Source organism: Vanacampus margaritifer, chromosome 19 (assembly GCF_051991255.1).
Source record: "Vanacampus margaritifer isolate UIUO_Vmar chromosome 19, RoL_Vmar_1.0, whole genome shotgun sequence".
NCBI classification, from domain to species: Eukaryota; Metazoa; Chordata; class Actinopteri; order Syngnathiformes; family Syngnathidae; genus Vanacampus; species Vanacampus margaritifer.
In genome coordinates this window covers 6575704-6598173 of record NC_135450.1, presented here as the reverse complement: position 1 = coordinate 6598173, position 22470 = coordinate 6575704, and the positions used below count along the sequence as shown (strand labels likewise).

General features: G+C 40.7%; 1 protein-coding gene across 27 annotated transcripts in view; it reads left to right on the top strand.

Moving 5' to 3' along the window:
* The window catches only part of nrxn3b (neurexin 3b), a 275664-nt gene extending 258888 nt beyond the window's left edge, over positions 1 to 16776 (top strand). For 9 of the 27 annotated variants that reach the window (XM_077552592.1, XM_077552583.1, XM_077552584.1 and 6 more), the window contains 2 exons: positions 1040 to 1118; positions 14063 to 16743. In XM_077552592.1, the coding sequence (XP_077408718.1) occupies positions 1040 to 1118; positions 14063 to 15048 (1065 nt within the window). In that variant the 3' untranslated portion in view covers positions 15049 to 16743. Of the gene's footprint in view, positions 1 to 1039; positions 1119 to 10719; positions 11289 to 14062 lie in introns of all 27 variants that reach the window. The other 18 variants (XM_077552589.1, XM_077552582.1, XM_077552578.1 and 15 more) reach the window with 9 other exon arrangements.
* Positions 16777 to 22470: the final 5694 nt, after the last annotated feature.

Sequence of the window (22470 nt, the reverse complement as noted above, 5' to 3'; positions counted from 1 at the left end):
CATTCTAATAAACAGCGGCTGCTCGGCGCAGCTTGAAATACAACCTACACCCCTAATCTTGTCCTCCTTGGTTTACCCCAAAAGACAAAGAATAAAGGGCGGGGTTGGGTGGAGATGATCTACCTACCTACCTACATAGCCTACTAGCTAGCTAACCTGCTAGCTAGTTAGCTAACTATCAACTATCTAACTAAAAGGGTGGTCGGGGTGGTACCTACCTACCTAGCCTACTAGCTAGCTAGCCTGCTAGCTAGTTAGCTAACTATCAACTATCTAACTAGCAGGAGAATCGGGGTGGTACCTACCTACCTAGCCTACTAGCTAGCTAGCCTGCTAGCTAACTATCAACTATCTAACTAGCAGGGGGTCGTGTGGTACCTACCTACCTACATAGCTAACTATCAACTATCTAACTAACAGGGGGGGTCGGGTGGTACCTACCTACTAACTAGCTAGCAGGCTAGCTAGTTAGCTAACTATCAACTATCTAACTAGCAGGGGGTCAGATGGTACCTACCTACCTACATAGCTAACTATCAACGATCTAACTAGCAGGGGGGTTGGGTGGTACCTACCTACCTAGCCTACTAGCTAGTTAGCTAACTATCAACTATCTATCTAGAAGAGGGGTTGGGGTGGTACCTACCTACCTACATAGCCTACCCGCTAGCTAGCCTACTAAAACGATCAACTATCTAACTAGCATGGGGGTCAGGTGGTACCTACCTATGTAGCCTACTAACTAGCTAGATAACAATCAACTATCTAACTAGCAGGGGGGTCGGTGTAGTACCTACCTACATACTGTACATAGCCTACTAGCTAGTTGGCTTGTTAGCTAACTAACTATCAACTATCTAACTAGCAGGGCGGTTGGGGTAGTACCTACCTACATAGCCTACATTAGCCTCGTTAGCTGATTATCAACTATCAAACTTGTTATTTAACTACTGTATTTCTACTGAGATAAATGTGTATTAAATAATAATGTCAAAACTTACTGTGTGTTTGTTTTTTATTTGTGTGTCTTTCGTTCTAGACAACAGATGACATTGTTTCATCGGCCGAGTGCTCCAGTGACGACGAGGATCTGGAAGAATGCGATTCCGGACACACAGGTGGGATGTGTGTGTCAAGTTGTGCTTGCTTCGAACCCAAGTCAGATTCCCCCAACTTTTTATTTCTTGATTTATTTGTTTCTGAGGAGCCTCTCCTCTTAGCATCATGTCCCGTTAGAGGTTCAAGTGTAACCGTGTAAGAAAAAAAGCCACACTGAAACCTTTTCACACATGAATTTAGTACGATTTTGTAAAAATACCAGTAAATTTCAAATGGTGGAAAAATAACACGCTTGACAGTTACCATTTAATTAATTACTTAACATTTAACTATACACCACTGTGGAAGTCAGACATGATCTGTTCAGTGTTCCGACGCAACCTCCGATGTTTGTACTGCAATTTTTATAATAATCGTAATACAAATAATCTCTACTGGAGTCAAACTGTCACTGTCTTTTCAAGTAATATTCATAACATATAAGCATAAAACTTTATTAACCCCTAATAATTGTTAATCAGATAAACAACCATCTGAGTTCAATATAGTTTGGCATTGGCATCACCAAAAACAAACAAAAAACAAAACAAGCAAAATGTAATCCTTTAGAACAGTGTTTTTCAACAAACTTTTATAGACATTAAGAACAATGAATTTGATGAGCATGGTTAAAAATGTTCATCTTGTCTTCGAGTTGATTCATATTCCTTGCCATGACATCAGCTATCCAGAGGCTGAGCCGCACTGTATTTGTTTACATAGTAAATTAGTGGCTAAAGCGCGAGGCAGATGGACTTCCGTCAGTATTGTAGCAGAAAAATCAAAAGAAAAAATACAAAATTACGTGACTGAATCCACCCAAAATGGGTCCTTAATAATTGACCCACTATTTTTTTTATAATTTTTTTAATCACAGGGAGTTATTCAAGTTAACTTTTTCATATAATTTCCTACTAAATTCGTGTGTGTGTTCCTAAATATTTTCAGAACTTTGTGTAAGTAAATTTAGTTGATATGCACATTGACAATCAAGTTAAGTCACACTTGTAAATAAACACTCGCAGTCGGGCCTGATTTACAAACATCCCAAATAGCGGGCGCTGAATTGAGTGTGCACTCGAATAGATTGCACTTTATCGGTGGTAGGATTTCAATAACCAAACTTCTTTTTTTTTTGTCGTCAACTATATTCTGTATTTATTTTTTTCAGCACAGTAGAGTCCTTTTGTACGCCGCAGACCGCTTCCACGTGAAGACATTTCGACGGGCTAATATAGAAACAGATGAAAATACAAGTCATTATCAAGCTGATATAATTATAGACCAAAGTCAGATGTAAATTGACAGACGTGACTAATTAGTGATTGGTTGACGTCAAGATGAATCCCCCTTTGTGGACATGTTACAAGTGACTTACTAAAATTGCAATCTTTTTCTAAGATTGGTGGAGAGTCTTCACCATGGATCATTTGGGAGTGCAGGGCGAACACAAAATGAAGTTTGAAGGGATGGAATTGGAAGGGTCAGTGGAAAATAGGGATAGACCGATTATCAGCTGGGCCGATTATCGGCGCCGATATTCAGCATTTTGATCGCCCATCGCCCATTTTGAAGAATTATACGGCCGATTAAAAAAATCGTTCGGGGGGGGGGGGAAAGATCAGGGCACTAATTATTAATTATTTTTTTTATAGATGCTTCTGACTCTGGGAACTCTATGCACGTTCTGTTTTTGTTTGAAATTAAAACTAAGATAAGTACAATTTTAATACTTCAGATACTTTGAAAGATCCCTGAACGTTTTGTTAGATTTGTAAAACAAAGATGTCTATTGACTAAGATTTATTTTTTTCCAAACTCCATTATTATTTTACAAACCCTTAACGTTCAACAAACATATGCTTAAAAATAAATAAATAAAAGCTAGAGTTAGTATTTAAAAAATTTTTGGGCTCCAAATATCGTTTATCGGCGTCCTTGACTACTAATAATCTGAATCGTATCGGCCCTGATAAAAACATATTGGTCAATCTCTAGTGGAAAACAGAAATTTTAGGGAATCCAACAACTGAATAAAAGTCATGTTTGGTTAAATTTGTCTCAACTGAAGCCTGCGTAACGTTGCACACCTGGAAAACGGCTTCCAATCGATGTGTTTGCGTGTTTAGTCAATTCTGCGCCCGTTTGCAAATATTTCGTAAATCAGGCCCTTAAATCAGGACTATTCCAAGGTTCGAGTTACACTTAGCCGTGGGGCCACACTGGTCGCTGACATGATGGCGCGCTGATACTAATTTTGGTCTCTCAGCATTGGTTGGAGAGGCAGCTTTACTGGCTAAAGTGCAAAATTAGCATCCAGCCCCCATGCCACCCCCGCACTGATGCTTCAAAATGTATCCGTCCTCTTCCTCCTGAGTTCCTCTTGCTGTGGGTGTGTCTCCTTTTTGACCCAGGATACATTTTGAGTTTGTTTGGAGAACAAAGATGCTTTCAGCATAGACACTGTGGTATGTAGCAGACTAACTGCAACAGAGCCTCTTCCTCCCTAACCTCCTCCTCCTCCTCTCTTGTTTGTACCTCTGTTTCCTTTGGTTGGAGGTCTGCCTTACCTGAAACATTCTAATAGAGAACAGATATCCTCGAATTTCTGTGCGCATTGTCTCTCTTCCCTCCTCCCTGTACACACACACACACACACAGAAAAAAAGCACATTTATTTATGCAAACACAAACACGCACACTATAAATGTGATCCGACATAGTCGGGGGGTGTTAAGAGTTCTTATTTTGAGGAAGCTTGGGTTTGACAACACTTATGTATGTTTGACTTCTAATATTAGTTTTTTTCTGTTTAACCTTCGCCTACAGATATTTAACCTTTATTGACATAGTAGTAAAGTCATCATTCTAAATTAAAGTAAGTAAAGTACTTGCATGTTAAGATTTAAAACAGTGACATTTTGAAATTTGGGGAAACTTTATTGACTGAAGAAAAATAATAGGGAGTTATTTACTTAAGATTTCGTTAAAAAGAAAATGAACATTTTGCATCTGAAAAGTTGTCATTTCTACGAAAGTAAGAGTTGGATTTTTTTTTTTTTAATTTTGACGCCAATATTTGTCCCTTTTCGTGAAATTGAATATTGCTCCAAATATTAATAATCGGTCTCTTTTAATACTAATGATTGGTATCGGCCATGAAAAAAAAAAAAAAAAACTTACTTCTTACACTAATAAACTACGTCATTGCATGCCCACCCTAATTTTGATTAGTCACGAGACAGAAACGTAAAACCGACAATATCACTTTTTTGTTAATATTCTAATGTGGTTTACAATTCATTTTGTGTTCTGACAGCAAACTAAAATTAAGACAATATTTTCCGATTTATTTTAAATTAAATAATAATTTATTAAATAATTAAATGCATATTTATAATTGATATATATAATTGTAAAAATAATTATATATAACTTATAGTATTTATAATCTAAATAAGTAAATTAATTAACTAGAAATAATTCCATTTTGCGTCAACATCATTTATCATATTCATAATTTAAATCATAATTAAATAATGACAAATAATTAAATTTTGCGTTACTCCCAGTTCGAACCTCAAACTCAAGTTTTGTCAAAAGTGGAGGTTTGCGGTGCTCCGATACAGTCGTGGCTGACATACAGTACACACTCCTGCCGTACGTGTACCCGTATGATACATTTCACCATGTTGACACAGAAATTCATATCCTCATTCCTTGACCCACTTCAGTCGTATGCAGTTGCATGACATGATGTTGGATTTCTGTTCCGTTTCACGTTTGCTTTGGTCGTTTCTCCTGCGATGCACATGTGAACATCTTTTGTGTTGATTAGGGCCCGACTGCTGGGTTGCTTTTCATTATTATGATTTTTTTTTTGTTTTTGCTTTGATTTGGCGGGGTGGTTTATGTAGCAGCAATGCGACAGGGGGGGGGGGTGGGCTTAGTTGTGGTGTTTATTTTTGTTTTCCCCCCGTTGGTGTCTTTCTCATCATCCGTCGTCCATCCTCCAAGCAAGGATAGATAGAGCCGCTCCTCCCGTTTTTGCCTCATCTTGTGCCGCATGAAATTTTGGTGGTTAGAAAATTCAAAGTTCTCCTCCTCATCAAGTTTGTGTTGATTTATGATTTTGTGCCATATGGCTTGGAAACAAACATGCCCCCCCCCCCCTCCCATTTTCAAAACAACTTAGGGAAATGAAAGGCAACAAAATCTTTTATTGCCATCATAGTTTTTGTTTTGCCTCATGCGGGCGACCCCATTCTGTCTGAAGAAAGTTGCGTGTGAAAGAATGACTCCCCCCATCCCGCCTCCATCCACACTCAGCCATCTTCTTTTGTCCGTCTCTCTGCATAAACGGTTTGAATGCAGATGGCATAAAAAGACTTTTATTGCTACAAAGTATATCTGTTTTTCTATTCTATCTGTTGCTCCAAGTAGAAGGCATTTGTGGCATGTACCCCGTCTTGGACCGTAGTACAGCTCCAGAAACTAACAAATGAACCGCCTCCCCCTCCCCCTCCCCCCCCTGGCTTCTGCATGCATATGATTGGCCTCCATTGTCGGTACTGCCTCCGTCACCCATGAGTGTCCGCTGACCCCCCCCCCCCCGGCCAAGCAGGCTTGTGCAGCATGTTGGCGTGTGTTTTCAGGGGGACGCAGCGGCAGGCCTGCTCTTCCCTTTGAGATGTCTTGCGTTGATGCTTGAACTTGTTGTCTCTGTCCGAGCGATGTCTGTCCTGTCTTATGGTTGTGTTGTCTTTTATATAAAAGAAAAAAAAAACTGTTCACCCCTTACGCTTTATCCCACGTGAGTTCCACAAGAGAGCAAACATGATTTGTGTCCACTTGCATATATATGAGGTGAAGAAAACTTTTGAGTCTTAGAAACTCCGTGACTGTGATATAAGAGAAACAGCAATCACGGAGAAACTGAAAAATATATGCTGATTGAGGCTTCGACTATCTTAACTAACAGACTCTTGCAAATAGAATGTCCAGTTTTTGAATTAATTAAGTTGGTAGGACCGATGAAAGTGGAATAGAAAATTCAAAATGGAGAAAGTAGAGTCCGGTCTTGTGATCTCGCTAAGTACGGTCTAACTAAAAACGATTCTCAATGTAAATTGGAAAGCCTGGGTAGTTTTTAACTTCCCCCTCCACAAGTTTAAAGTTGTTTCTAAATATGCATTCTTCTCGATTCTTATGTCCTTGCGAGCTCATGAAACGTCATCAGTCGCGGCGCAAAGCAAAGTACTGTTCCAATTGAAAGTGCATATAAGGCAAGAGCGCACGGTAGGGCTGGGCAATAAATCAAATTTGATTAATCGGCATTTTAAAAATCGAATCGTAAATTTGCTAAATCGGGAAAATAAGTTTTGTCTTCTGGATTATTAAAAGCTGCTGCTTTTATGTTCTGTTACATCCAAATGTTATTGTGAGTTTTAATTTTGCACAAGTAAACAGAATGCTGGACGAAAATGTTTCTAATAGTTACCAACTACTTAATTGTGGTATTTAGGTACAAACTATGAATCTTAGGTTTAAGTTCAAACTGATATAGACTCTGTATACATTATTGTTTGAACATTTTGCCCAGGAATTATTTATTAAATGAAACCTTTAAATAAATGTTTGTTAAGTTTATTAGATTAAAATTGTAATCGTCCTGAATAATAAAAAATAAAATAAAAATAATAATAAATAAATAAATAATTGAGATTTTATTTTCCGGGCCATTTCGCCCAGCCCTATCGCACGGAATATTGGGATGTTGTTCTTGTCAGCTAGACGAAACCAAGGATGTGTCAGGTATTTCCTGTTAATTGCTCGGCCGGAAAGGAAGTTAACAAGTATACAGCAGCTCCAATTTACAGAGAGACTAACTAGCGTTCCTATGAAGAACTCGGCGAGTCCACAAGAGCGGACTCTGTGAGAAACGGCCTAAGAAAGGTTTCAGCTAACTAACAAGAACAACATTCGGGTATTCCCTGCATTTTATTTATACTTTCTATTGGGCTGTGACGAAAGAACGGACATCAATGTAAACTGATAAAAGGCTAATATCTCTGGGCTGCTTTGAAGATGGTTCGAGCCCTACTTCCTTTTAGACTCCGCAAGCGGAACTTTTTCCAGCGTCATGTGTAAAAATATCAACCAATCGTCAGCAGTCTCTCACTTTTTCAAGGTGATTTGAAGGCAACCAATATAATGGTCAGCCTGTCCTTTTTATGGACATCTGGTAATCAGCCCGCTACATGTGGGAGGTGAATGAATGTGCTTCAGCGGGTCCTCTGGACACAATGCGCACGTCCACAATAGGATTTCAAGGCCTCAAATTTCTGACTCGCTCACGGATTTCAGGGTGACTTGGTTAGTGCCGGCGCTCCGGCTTTCAGCTTTTGTGGCGCGCACCACGTGGTCAAATCCCTCACTCGCGGTCAGGATTCATCTCCATTTGGACGGCTCAGCAAATGCAGGATAGACGCGGCGACGGAAAAGTGCCATTCAACACATTTCAGCATCTGCGACCTTTAAACTGCTGAGGCTGTCAGTCAATCGAGATTGCGGACTTATTTACTTAACATCTCGTCAGTAACCTGTAGGTATTGTATATGAGCTGATTTTTTTTTTGGGATGAGAAAATGCCTGTAACATTCAGTCGGCGAAATGATCAGTTCTGCCACTCTTAAGGATTCTTCTTTTCTTACTGATAAAAGCGCTAGTGCTGAGAACGCATCCCGACGTGTCTCTCTTTTTTAAAACGACACGCAGTTGCGTGTCGAGTGAAATGGAGAATTACAGTACATTCGTGGAGGCAGAGCTTTCATCCGCCCAATCGCATCCATCTGGACAAGCGCGGAACAAACAAAATTTGGGTAGGCAAGCAAAGCGCCGTGTTTACCAGGAAGATGCAAAATGCTTGCGCAGGAGCTTAGCTCGGATTAGTGTTTACCAAAAAACATCAAGGTCCCCTGCACCTATTTGAAGCCCTTTTGAAAGCAAATGTTTTGTGGATAGCAAACAACAGTGCGAAAACTGCCAAGTAAACAGGAGCTGGAGAGAGAGAGAGAGAAATGTTGCCTTGAACAGTCAAGTTACTTTTGCCGCTTTTGCACTGTGCAGTCAGTATTGGCTCGACTATGCGGGATGATTTCTCATTTAAAATAGCGCAATGGCAAACTGGGAAAACCACACCATGATTGGGCGTGTTAGCCGTAACAAGACATGCTAATATCAAAACAGTGAAGGAGGAATTTAGACTTTTGCTAACAATAGCTTGTCTTACATTATTAGCATGCGTGCTATTTTTCGAGCTCAAAGATTACGAGGACGTAGGTATGTATCGGCTTGGCTCGCTTGGGAACCCCAACTGACCAGTTAACATTATTGTTAATATTACCTGGTAGCACACGGTGTCATAAATGAAATAAAAGCATCACCAGCGAGTGGAGCCAGATGGAGCGGAGTATGTTGTTAGGTGGTCGCTATTTGTTTGTCATCTATTTTCGAGGTCAAGATCTAGGACTACTTTACTGTCTACTTTTATGTATAAACAGCAACAATCCCTAACACAGAGAAACAGTCCACTTGTGTTTAGAAAATGGATAAATAAGAACAAAGCTCAACATTCAACATTTACACAATGTCCGAAAGTGGTTCATTATCTACTGTAAATGTGTTGAATTGATCGTTTCTGGTGCTACGTTTAGCACCTTGGTTTAAAATTAATTTAAATCCAATTGTGACATTTATTAATTGGAAACGATGACAATTGTACATGTTGGGTAAGTCAACCAAACAATACTGACATATCGTGTTGCGCCACTATTGGCTGAAAGTTGATTCACTAGCAGGATATTGACCATAACCGAATATTTATGTCATGTAAACATGCAATGTTGCTAAAGCTAAGCAACAGCAAGCTAATTCACAGAATAACAAACTGACTCGTAATCATTGGTTTCACTAGCATGATAATGTTGCTGAAGCTAAGCAACAGCAAACACGCTAAAACACAGGATCACTCAAATTAACTTGTAGTTGTTTCACTAGCGTGATAATATTGCTAAAGCTAAGCGACAGAAAGCTATTTCACGGAAAACTCCCAACTGACTTGTAATCGGTTTCACTAGCGTGATAATGTTGCTGAAGCTAAGCGACGGCGAGCAACGCTAATACACAGAAACACTCAAATGAACTTGTTTGTTTCACTAGTGTAACTATGTTGCTAAAGTTAAGTGACAGAAAATATGTTAACGCACAGAAAAACTCAAATTGACCCGTAGTTGTTTCACTAGCGTGATAATATTGCTAAAGCTAAGCGACAGCAAGCTAATTCACAGAAACACTCAAAATGACTTGTAGTTTTTTCACTAGCGTGCTATTTTTAACCTAAAAAAATATCCTTATCGCCAGTCTTGCCTTAAAAAAAAAGGTTTCTATAAAAGTATTATTAGCATTAGCATCTTGTAGCGGCTGTAGCCAAACCTCAACATAAATCTCAACCTCTCCATGTGGTCTGCTCTTGTGGAACTCATCACCTAAACTTGATTTCTGTCAGACGAAGGCTGTCGGTTGCTCACCAATAAATAATTATCAAGTCTCCTTGTGCCCTTTGCTGGGTTTTAGGACAAAATGTTGGTTATACCTCATATGTGGTGCGCCTTCATCCCTTGTTGAATTGCTTACCAATGCTTCCTTTGCCTGAGAAAAAACATCCTGCAGCCCTTGGTGACCCCCCCCCTCTTTCCTCCCCCACCACACCCCCGTCAATCCTCTACCCCTACGTCACCCCAGCTTGGTGTAGTGTTATTATGTTATATTACTCTCCCTAAATGCAACTTACTTAAGCATGCATTAACCCAACATCTAATAGTGGAATTTGAAAAAAAAAAAAAAAAAAATCTCCTTTCTGACGTACATCCAGATTGCACGCCCTGTCCTGTGTTTAAAAATACTAACAAGAGAAATGAATTTCACTAACTAATAATAACGTGGTTTATTATTAGTTAAAGGAAGGTGGATTGTCCCTCCTCTCTCTAATTGTCTGCCTCAGTGTGTGCTTTCTGGTTGTTCATCTTTGGTATAGTGTGACAACGTTAATGCCTTTCATGCTTGCTAATCTGTTTATTTTTTGTTTTTAGGACGCATATATGTTGCCAAGCATATATGCGCACCTCTGTGTTTCTTTCTGAAAATGTAAAGATTTGAAATATCTGATAATTTGCTAAGAATGACTACTGACAATGTTTATTTTTATGATTGTTTACCCAATTAGACGGACGCTTCCTCTTTTCTCTGTGAATCCGCACGAAAAATTGAAATTGACAATTGCAAATGGACGCACAGAGAAAAAAAGCGAAGGCGCCTCCAACGTTCCAGCCACTATCTGTGCAAAGTGTTTAAATAAATGCTGATCTCGACTATTTTCCTGTCACTTGATGCCTATCTGAGATTGAAATTGGAATGTAACGACTCGGTGGCTTTTGGTGCATGGCAAAGAAGTTGCAGCTTAGGGTTTGTAAAACTGTCAGTGTTGAGAGTGCTGTTCTCTTTTGTAGATGGGCATGTACAGTATATGCTCATTGTTTGTATATCCCCGTCCCTTCCTTACAGCCAAAAGCTCTAATGCCGCCCGACCGCTTCGTGCCGCCTTTACATGGACATGGCAACTGATGTACACGTTCACCCCCATCTATATCATTTCCTTCCTAGTATGTTCATAGGTCCCGCCCCCGTCCGTCTCACACACCCCCCCACTCCCAAATCCTTTAATGTAGAGATTCTAAGATATGTACAGTCATCCTTTTGTTCATAGTGAATGAACAAGGTAGCAAGAGTTAAAAAAAGAAGGAAAAAAAGAGACATCTAACCAGGCTGTACATATTCAGAAAAGTTAACTCTAAAGAAAAGAATTCTAGATCAATGATTTTTGTACTAAAGATCTTTAAAAACTATATCCTGAAGAGAATGTTAACAATTCTTTTTCATGTCATGATGTGTGGATGTGTATGTGTCGTTGCCTCCCCGTGCCATCCTGTCGACAAAGACAACTATATAGAAACTCATCAGAAAGTGTTCAAAAGTAATCTACATATAACTTGTCCAAAGGCATTCTCACACAACTTTCTTTTGTAAACTTTTTGTTTTCTTCCTGCCAAAAATCATGCGGGCAATTTGTTGATGTAAGTTGACAAAAGTGATGGTATGCTTTCTTCCTTTCAAAACTGTCTTTTGTAGGCTTTTATGATTTCTGATTTTCTTTTGGTCGTTGTTATTTCTCTCTTTCCGAGCTGACTTGTTTTTCTCTACTTAATTCCTACTGACCCCTTTTTCTGGATAGCTTTATCTGTGGCTTTTACTTTGTGAATGTCTGAACGATGTTTGCTGTAACTCAACTTTTTTTGCAATGCCTCCATTCTTTTATTTGAGTTGTGTTTTGTTTTTTTCCCTTCATTTCTGTTGCCTTCTCTCTTTTTTTTCTTTTCTCCACGTTACTGTTTCATAAGGTTTGCATCTCTTTCTAGTGCCCTGTTTGTGAGCCTTTGCAATGTACAAGCGAGACACTTTGGCAAGAGGATGAGTAGCTTCAACGCACATCTGAATGTTTTAGGATTTAACCGAGTCGAACACATTCCGGTGGAAATAATGGAAATAGTAACTATCACCATTATAAAGCATTTGTTGTCTATTCTGGGCTACTTAAACATGAGTCAAGGTCAAGAAAACATTCAGATGCCGTTGAACTGCCGTATGACTTTGTGCCATTGTGCTAACTGTAGGAGTCAAAAGGCAAGCGAGGCCAGGGGGCAAACAGGGGAGCCCAGTCTGAGTTTGTTTATATGTGACGCCGTGTCCAGTTCGGTTTTTTGTATCATCGATGTACAGAAAACACCCAAACAATGTTTTATTTGATTATTGTTTAGACAGTTTTTTTAAATGGAAGCAAGGTTAAGATTTGTTTTCGTTCGTACATATTCTTTTGCGACATTTATGTTTGGTGAAATGAAACAAGCCTCTTAAAAGCTCCTTTTCAGAAGGTTGCCACTATTTTTATGACACTTTTTTTTAGATCCATGGCAAACTGTGCCAGTCCTCCCACTTGTCAATTTCTTGGAAAATAAATGTAATTTTCAAAGCTAGCAATGCAAGACCAGATGTTTACATTTTTGACAGACGACAGCAATAACTACAATCCTTATTTATTAATTTTTTTACCATCTGGACAAGATGCAAACTAGAATGGAAACGGTGTACAAACCCATCAACTCCAAGACCAGACAAAGCAAACTATAGGTGTGATAGTGATTAAAAACTCTAGACTTCCATCTGGTTTCAGGTCACATTCGGACAGACGTGAGACCATCAGCTGTTTTTCTGTCACTGACAGTTCAGTAACAATTTGAAAAACTTTATGGCTCGCTATTCCAACACGTAGTATACTTCACGTTACGTCTGCTACCAGATTTGTTCTTGACAATTCAGGTAGCAGAAAATGAAATCCCAACCTCCTAGAGCAGGCATTTGCGCAAAGCACTAAGGTCTATGTACTCAGTCAGCATCCAAAAAAAGCTGTTGATCAGCTTGAAACCTCTGAACATCCTGAAGTTAGTACGGCTAAAGTACGGTAACTCAAAGTTAGCAGCAGATCTTCTGTTTGTCAAGAACTGATCCTGTTTTGAGAAACTTGCCACTGATAGCGTAAATGGTATTACGGGTTGGAGCAGTGTGACGGCACATACGACTTGTCAAATTGGCGCTGTAGGGGACAGAGGCGCTTTTTTGCCGGGCTGCAATTTTCTAACGGCATTCCAATTGTCAATTGGCAACGGAATGATATGCTTACAAATACGGCAAAGCCTGTCAAATGGTGCTGGCCTCACGTCTGTCCGAAGGATACTTGAAACAAAATAGAAAGGTTTTTAGGACACCTTACCCCCACCCTCACCGAGTGGCGAAGACTTCCAAGAATGTTTTTTTTTTTTTTTGACAGGTTTCGTTCAAGGTCGCAAACCGTCACAAGACGTTTAGCAGACATTCGCCAACAGTTTTAATCTTCTGTTTTTTTGACAATACAATTGCAACAAGAAAAACTGTTCGGAAATGTCTTTGTGACTGTTTGCGACTTTGAGTTAACCCTGACAAAAAAAAAATCAACATTCGCTGCTCGCAGGTCTTGGCCACTCAGTGGGATACAGGATCGAAGACTTTCTATTAGAACCCAGTAAGACTTCTTATCATCCAAGAGCAGGGGTCAGCAACTTTTGCCCTGTGAGACCCCCTATCCTGCAAGTTTCTTTTTTTTTTTATACTTTTCCCTCCTCCAACAGACCTGATCCAGACTGCAGAAGCCTGATGACAATTCTTTGAATCGGGTCTGTTGGAGAAGGGAAACATCTGAAACATGTAGAATAGGGGCAATCCGGGACCAGAGTTGGTGAGCCCTGTGCAAGAGACTGTTGCTGTTCCTTGATAGGTGCTGCTGTTGTGGTTAGCAAAACAGGACTCATCAGTGATCAAAAAGACTACTAATGAAGGAAATACATCATTAGTTTCATGTTTGATTGAATAATTGACAAGTGAGTGGAAAAGCCGAGAGTGAGGAAAACCGAAGTCCAGTTGTGATGATACTTGGAGCAAGTTGGTGTTTCTCAGTCTGTTAGGGGCGGGGCTCACCCTTGTGCATCCCTTCGAGCCTTTTGATGCAAAACAAACCTTACTAATGGCTGTTCCTTTAACTCTGGCTCTTGTTTGGTTCCAACTTTTCTTAAGTTTGCACTGCTACTGTCTCTTCTGTTTAATTTCTCCATTTTTTTGGGTTATCAGTTCCTTTCTTCCTTATGTTGAGCTATGCATTTTGCTTTCTGTTTCTGGTCATCTGTCCTTCTGTTGCTTCTTTGGTGCCGGCGGGAATTCTGTCTGCCTCCTCACGGGTGTCTCTCTCTCTTTCACTTTCCAGGAGGGGAGCTAGTCATCCCCATCTTAGTGGAGGATCCCATAGACATCCCTTCTGTATCCACCCGTTCTTCTTTCATCTCCCTTCCCCCCACCCTCCACCCCCTCCTCACCATTATCGAGACCACCAAAGAATCCTTGGCCATGGCCACTGAGGCGGGGGTACCTTGCTTGTCGGACCGAGGCGGCGATGATTGTGATGATGGTGGTGATGATGGTGGTGATGATGGTGATGATGATGATGGCATGGTGATTTCGGGGTTTGGCTCTGGCGAAGCGTTCGACTCTAGCCTGCCCCCGACTGACGATGAAGATTTTGACAACACCTTCTCCCTGGTAACAGATAAGATCTTGACCACATCAACCTATGAAGGCGGCTACAAAGCCCTCGCACCCAAGTGGGAGGCCAAGGACTTGAGGCCTAGCAAAGCCTCTGAGGCAGGTAGGACTACACCCACCTTGCCTCTACCCAACCCCCGGGGCACGCCAGCCGCGGCGGCCCCCTCGGCCGCACTTCCCAAGCTGCCCGCTGGGAAAATGAACAACCGCGAGGTCAAACCTCTGCAGCCGGACATAGTCCTGCTCCCCCTCCCCACCTCCTTCGACCTGGACGGCACCAAGCCGCGGGGTCCGTACATCACCTCGCCCATGCTGCGCACGGTGCCCGCCGCCTTACCCACGGTGCCCGGCGTGGTGCGGCGAGTCCCGCCGGGGGCCTCGGAGGTCATCCGGGAATCGAGCAGCACCACGGGCATGGTGGTGGGCATCGTCTCGGCCGCCGCCCTCTGCATCCTCATCCTCCTCTACGCCATGTACAAGTACAGAAACAGGGACGAGGGTTCCTACCAGGTGGACGAGACACGCAACTACATCAGCAACTCGGCGCAAACCAACGGCGCCGTGGTGAAGGATAAAACGCCGAGCGGCGGCGCTAAGACCGGCGCCGCAAACAAGAGACCCAAAGACAAGGACAAGGAATATTATGTATAGAATTCAACTCATTCCTCAACACAAACTGTTAGAAAGAAACCTTTTGACAGTACCACATTGGCAACTGTGATCTCTTTTGAACTCGGCACTTTCTGAGTCGCTTTCCACAACAACAAAAAGGCAACAAACAAGACTTGATGTGAAAGCACAATGACTTGTGGAGAGACAATGCGCAACTTCACTGGGACTCCACATGGATCTTTTGCAGGAGTTCCGGCTCGAGACTACCGGAAGCGCGGAAAAACATCACACGACCCCGAGTAACTGTCCGAGGTTTGAGTGCGACGACCCCCGACCTTGTCTGTTGTAACCTTGTAAAATACGATCACCGTCATTCGGGCCATTCGGAGCTTGCATGTGAGCTGTACGTGATTGGTGCTGACATCTGTGCGGGGGAGGGTCCTCAAGGAACGGTTGTCGAGCACTTTAGGTTTGCGGATACGTAGCTTTCATGGATGTGGTTAAAGAACAGGAATGATGTCTTTTTGTTTTTTTTGTTGAATTAATGTAGGCGTTTGTTTATTGAAAGATGGCAGCACACAACACTGTGACCACCCAGTAGGATGTGACATCATCTCTTGCTCCTTCCTGTCTTCTTGTTCGCTGACTGGAAACTTCAAGGAGGGAACCCATTCTGTTATTCCTCATAGTTTGAAAGGATTGTGTCATTATTAGCTGAAATTATGTTAAATATATTGCTGATAAATTTGTCAAAAAGACCATTTTATATTTTATTACTGCTGGGTTTTTTCCTGATGATTTTTTTTTCTCCATTTGTTTTCAATTTCCTACTGTAGCAACAGAGTGAAAATCTTTTGCCAGCACTGCCTGGAGACAAAATGCTCAACATTTTTGGGGGTCAAATATTGGATAAGACAACTTGTCTCACTTTGTTTTTCTCTTAGTGAATTTTTGACTGTGCTGAAACTGACACTCCGTGGTCTAACTGTTTTGATGATTTTCATGTCATGTATGTATTATTTATTTGTCTTATTTATTTTTTGCATAAATTGAAAAAGGATATAAAAAAAGAGGAATAAAGTAGGGATGATGGTGATTTTATTCAGATGGGTTTGTAGAAGCGTTGCCAGCACCTTACTTGACTTTCAGTTTTGTTCCGTTCTTGGTTCTTAACTGTGACATCATTCTGTTTGTCGGCTCGGCATTTTGTATTTGATTTTTCTTTTGTTGTTGTAGCAGCTTAATTTCATGTATTGTTTTTATGATGTTAAGATTTTTTTTATTTTATTTATTATCATTCCGTTAATTCTTGCTGAACTTACCTGTTCTCATTCATTTTCAAATCGGTAAATGTTCACTTTGATTTTTTTGTGTTGGTACTTGACTCGTCTTCTGCTCCTTTGACTCCGAACCCTAAAATTAAAAAAAGAAAAAAAAGTTGTGCCCAAACTTTTTCAATTGTGTGTGCACCTGTGACTGTGTCATTCTAGTGGGGAGATGGAGATGTGCTGATACCGTCTCTGCTAGCGACGATTCGCCAAAACACAATTTCTCAACCACTTTCCAACACTTGAATGATTTCCTTTTAGACCAAACAGCAGTCGCATTTCCATATAAATGAAATGTGTAGCTGAGTAGCTATCATTTACCTATAGATGATTATGTAAATGTATACACTGTTCATTCATGCTGAAAGACGAAAAAGAGACGGGGTGAGAAAACGTTTACTGGAGGGTCCGCACCAGCAGCATGCAGACGGCCTTTGTGGGCACACGGCCAGCTTATGAGCTCCTGCTCTGCCCACTGCTTTTTACATGATTCATATGTTTGGTCCAAATGGCCCCTTTGTGGACCTTGTCATCAACTTGCAATAAAGCCATCGTTGGATATCAGAGCGACACGTGTGGCTGTAACCAGCTTGCGCTATGACTTCATATTAGCTCATTCATCCTGCCCCAGGCCATCCGAACAAGCAGGCCAGCATGGATTTGCTCTGGATCACTCATACACTTTCCATGGATGAAATAATCACATTTTGATTTTACACACTGGTCGGCCAGTTCAGATTTTTTGTAATGGATGACTGGAAAGATAAAAGGGAAATTTGATTCGTGTTACAGCTTCAAATTGTCATCACAATTAAACGTTTACTATGTACAAGCAATTAATTTTTTTGCAACTTTCATGATAATCTCCAGCCAAGATTAAGAGAAACTGATATTATGGGCATATTTTTTTTAAGTAAATTAAAGATATATTTTTTTTAAGGCTACTTCAATTTTTAGTAGATTCTAACTTTTCATGTATATGTGCGTTCATTAATTTAACTGTTCTAGCATATTTATTGAAATTACCCTCATATGTGTCCTTCTGTTTTATAAATACTGTATATATTTTTTAGCTTTCATTGTCTGAATCTTTAAATGTTTTCATTTTCAAAGAGTATTTTTTTTTTTTAATTCTATTGGAAAGATAGTGCTTCCTTATTTCACTTTCTTAATTTTCTTCATTTTGCTTGAATTTGTGATGTCATTTTCAGTCAACAGCAAGAGGCAGAATGGCCGCCCCCTGACATGGATAAAAACAAGTGGATTTTGCTGCTTAATTCATATTCCAAAAGCGCAATATTAATCAGAATGCTGTGATTAATTAAAAGTATGGACAGTGCCGTTTACAGTGCAGTTCCTACTCCAGCCTGTCTTGACATTGCACTGGTTGCAATGACTCCGCCTTAGTTTAGCATATGACCAAGTGGCATGGGGAAAGCCCACGACAGTTGTTCAGAAAGTCAGCGTTTGATTTAACTAAATGGTAACAATGACGCTTGGAATGGTTCCAGAAAGTTGACACACAGTTGACAAAATTAAAAAAAGGTAAGGAGATAATCCGCCATACAATATAACACAGATTAAACGCTGACGCCGAATATCTTCAGTCTCAAAAACAACCGTGGATCCTGTAGGTGATTAGTAGATAGATCCCATCTGGTCATGTTGATCGGATAATTCATAATCAAGCCAATTGCTGGATAAACACTTTGCATCTGATAATGATTATTCCTAAACAGATTTTTGAGCATTAGTGCAATCTAAAACACATTTTGGAGGTCCCTTTATACATTTAAAACCTACAGCTAATGAACTGCTTTATCCCAGTCCATCACCTTACATCATTATTTATTTCAGAGGAGTATGTCAGGGGCAATTATTTTATTGACTCTTTACATAAAAATTTGTAAGAAAATAAAATACTTAATACATCTATGTGAAAAATGTATTGAAATCCTTCAGCAGAATATTTGTACTATGTCCCTTTCAACCACTGCTCTGACCCGCCCCCCCCCCCCCTTAAAAAAAAAAAGTCAAGTGTTGTCATAACTTGCGTGTGGGATGTGTATGCGTGCTACATCTGCTACCAAGGGAGTCGGCCGTGCTTGACAATGTGAGCGGATCCAGTGGGAATTCCAATGAAGCAGCTACGTGGAGCTCAGCAGCAGCAACAGCAGCTACTGCTTCCCCCCAGGGTACCAACACAGCCCACAAGCTGGTCCCAGCCCCGCCTGTGCATACCAGATGGGACGCAAGGCTAGATGCATTGTGGGAGCGTACTGTAGGAAGGGAAGCTAAGTGAGCCACTGAGCTGGTGGAAGGCGAATGCAGCAAAAGCGGGTGGAAAATACAACACGTGGAATGGTGGGAAACATAACTTGCAAGGTGCTCATAAAGTTGCCTTATAATTTAACACATTTCTTAGAGAAGCAACAAATCAATTTATTTTCTTGCTTATCCTGTTCAGGGTTACAGGTTTTTGGCGAAATTCTGCTGTGAGGCCTTTTCACACTGCACTTATTTTTTTTGTAGTGTTCAGTGTTCACTACGGACTTGGACGCAGGGCAGCGCAGGGACGACAGTAGTGTGGCGTACTCACGGCCATATTTGTGACTGGTTAGTAAAAGCTACTTAACTCATTCAAACCCCAAAACGTAGAAATACATTTTTCACTCCCAAAAACATATTTATGCATTTTTTATTTTATTATTCTAGAGCATACAGAAGGCTTTGATAAAGCTTCTGACATGGCGAGGTCGCTTAAAGCAATAGTAGTTATTATAAAAAAAAAAAACGGCCAGCAGGTGGCAGCAGAGTATAAGAGATCAGCCAGGGCCATGTTGCAGCAAGCTCTTTTTGCCAGTGTTTTCAACAGGTGTGTGAATAATGATGAAACTTTGCTGTATTCTAATGCAAAATGGAAACTTACTTTTTTTCCTGATGAAAGAAGAGACTAATCTTCTTTTGGTCGGTTCCATGATTTTAATGCAATAGAACAATATTTTGAGGACCTTACAAAAATCAGCCAAAATCCAGTAAAACAGACTGGAGCAAAGGGGGTTGCTTCAGTGAAAATGGCTGGGAGTGAATGTGGTAACAGGTAGTAGCTACTCAGGATACTGGGGAGGTGGAAATGTGATTTAAGTGAAACATTTGTGGTTATGCTCTATTCTTCTTAAGATGACATTTTGTATGTTAAAAAATGCTAAAATCCTACATTTCTAGACATTACATGACGGCTCCATTGGTGTGCCACAGCACATACACGAAGAATGTGGTAAGTGCAGTGTGAAAAGGCCTTTAAACAAAAAGGTCAAGCCTAGATTTACACTGCAGGTCCAAGTGCCAAATTGCAAATGGATGGCAACATCTGATCATGTCCATGACTGAAATTATTATTTCAGCCTTTCTTTCATATGTCCGCATTGCCGTTTGACATGAGTCTAATAGGCTAATTGGAAGTGATCACTGGAGAATCACAAAGTGAGGCCAACTCAGCTGGGAATTCCTAATGGTCTCTCTGCAAGATGTTAAGCCTCATGCACGCTGCGCAGTCCGTTGGCTGTTAACGGTCCGGTTGCTATGGAGCCTCGTTGTTAACTTGTTACCATCCGTGTGGTGGAACACAAGCCCACCGTGAGGGCCATAAAGAGGTGTGATGAAGCTCCCACTCACAGTGCCAGGAGGTCATCATGACTGCTATCGGCTATCAAACGTGCAGATGACAGCGCTCATCCGTGACTGCTGCATATTCAGTGAGCAAACGTTTGCGTCGTCTTATTTTACAACGGCTCATCATTTCAAACAGTTGCACGGCAATTGTACTCAAATGTACTGTATTATGTTTTGTAAGCATTGGCAAATGACGCCGAGACTTGGCTGCGGCTGGACGCGCTCGCGGCCTGCGGACTTAAATGAAAAATCCCGAGCACGGCTGCCTGATTGAATGGCTTGTATTGCGAGCCAAATAGGTTTGCTCTAATGGGAACGAGCTCGGCGGCGGCCGCAAAAGCTTACGCTTGCACCTCGGCCGAGGTAAGTAGCTGTGGACAACACTTTTTGTGATTGGCTACAAGCAGTGGTTGCTCCGAGGGATTTGCATTTAATGGCTCTTTTAGTGAGGAGATATTCAATGAGCCCTGACAATGTATTCATGAGACTGGCTTTATGGGAGTGTTTGCATTGTACGCACATGATTTATTTGGAACCACAGTGGCACAAAGGGTTTGAAAATCGTGACACTGAGCATATGGAAGCGCCGTTGTGACTAAAATAATCATCAGAATTTTAGGGGACCAAGGATCAATTATCCTTTTGAATTATCATTCAGATAAACAACAACACAAAAACAACTGGCATCTCCGATCAAAGTCAGCACTCTACATGGGACGTCCGTCATTAACAGATTGACAAATTTATTGACTGATTGGCGGACGGAAACACCCTTCCGGCAATGCTTAGTTCATCAATTTGTCAAAGCTTCCCATCAATCATCATACGGCAGCAAAACGGGCGCCCGTCAACAAATGATGAGGACATAATATTGGCCAAAACATGAAGTCAACCCCTGTCCATGTGTGTAGGTGGCGGTGCTTCCTAGTTTCCTTCTATCCTTGTTTCCTTCCTTTCTTGCATCCTCGTTCCCCTGCTTCCTTCCTTCCTTATACCCCCCCCCCCCCAAAAAAAGTTTAAAAATAAAAGTAAGAAGTTACCTTTTCTTTTCAAAAAAATAATCATTTTTAGATCGGTTGAAACCCTTCCAACTTCGAACTGTTCATCTTATCCCAACTGCATTCTCCCCCCGCAAAATTTTAAAATGCAAGTCAAAATTTAAAAATGTCAATATTTTTACCGATTCAAACCATCCAACTTCAAACTGTTCATCTGATCACAACAGCTAAATTTTTAACATTTCAAAAATAAAAGTCCAAAATTATGATTTTTTCCCCCCTTATTTATTTATTCATTGACTGATTCAAACAATCCGTTCATTCCAGATCACTGTGGATTATTTTATGTCATTCAATATCATTCCACAATTTTTCCTTCAGCTTCTCAGCCTTCACATGCAATTTTATCAGAAATTGCATTCTTTAGTAGCTAAATATAATTTTAGTAAGGTTGATCAATAATAAAAATGTAAAACTGTCCAACTGCAATGCTTAGTAATAAAGTTATTTATTTTTATAACTAATAAGCAATATTCTTCTGTGTGGTGAAACAAAGAGTGAGCGAGTGCAAAGCTGTGAACGTATTCATTATCATCTGTCACCTGACGAGCTGGACTAAAGCTGGACTAATGACGGGGCGCAGCGTAGGTGGGAAAACGAGTCCGCTGGGAGCGGCAGGATGGATCTGTGTGTTTAAATGTGTTTTGCTCCCTAACACAGTGCAGATAAGCAGGCGCCGTGTTCGGCGTGCAGTTACAGTATGAAGAAGCACATTAGGGAGCCGGAGTTGTCTCTCGAGTGGAAACCAGCGCTGAGCCCGCCAAATGTGATTTATTCAGGAAAAGGGCAAATATCAACGTCAACGTAATCTGTTTGCAAATAGATTAGCCAGCCTCACAGGTTCTTATCAGACAGCTAAAAATATATTTTCCTGGCTAGGTTGGAGCTCACCATCCATCCATATTGAGTGCAAATTTCAAAGGAGGAAGTTGTCATACTATAGCATGATGGAGTGATTGTGGGAAGGGGTTAGCTTCACATAGAAACACGTGATATGGGGCTGATAATAATATTGGGGGCTTTAAAAAGATGATATTGACATTACCAATATCCTACAGGTCTATAAAGTTGTGTTTTATATCTATGTAGTTATTGCCTGACAAACGTTTGTAGCCATTTTACAGTTGGATGATGCTATCATTGTAGTCCACCAGTAGTAAAAAATAGAGGGCTAAAAACAAAAATCTTGTGATGCAATACTAGTAAAAGATAATAATGTTATCTGCATTCACCCTTCTATGGTTATGATCTGTTTGAATCTGTTGCAACTTGCAGCTGTTAATCATGGCCAAAAAACTCAAACTTGGTTTCATCGGACCAAAGCACATTCTCCCACATGTGAGATTTCAATTGTTTTTGCACATTGCACAAATTATGTTTGGTGCAAGTACAAAAATGAACAT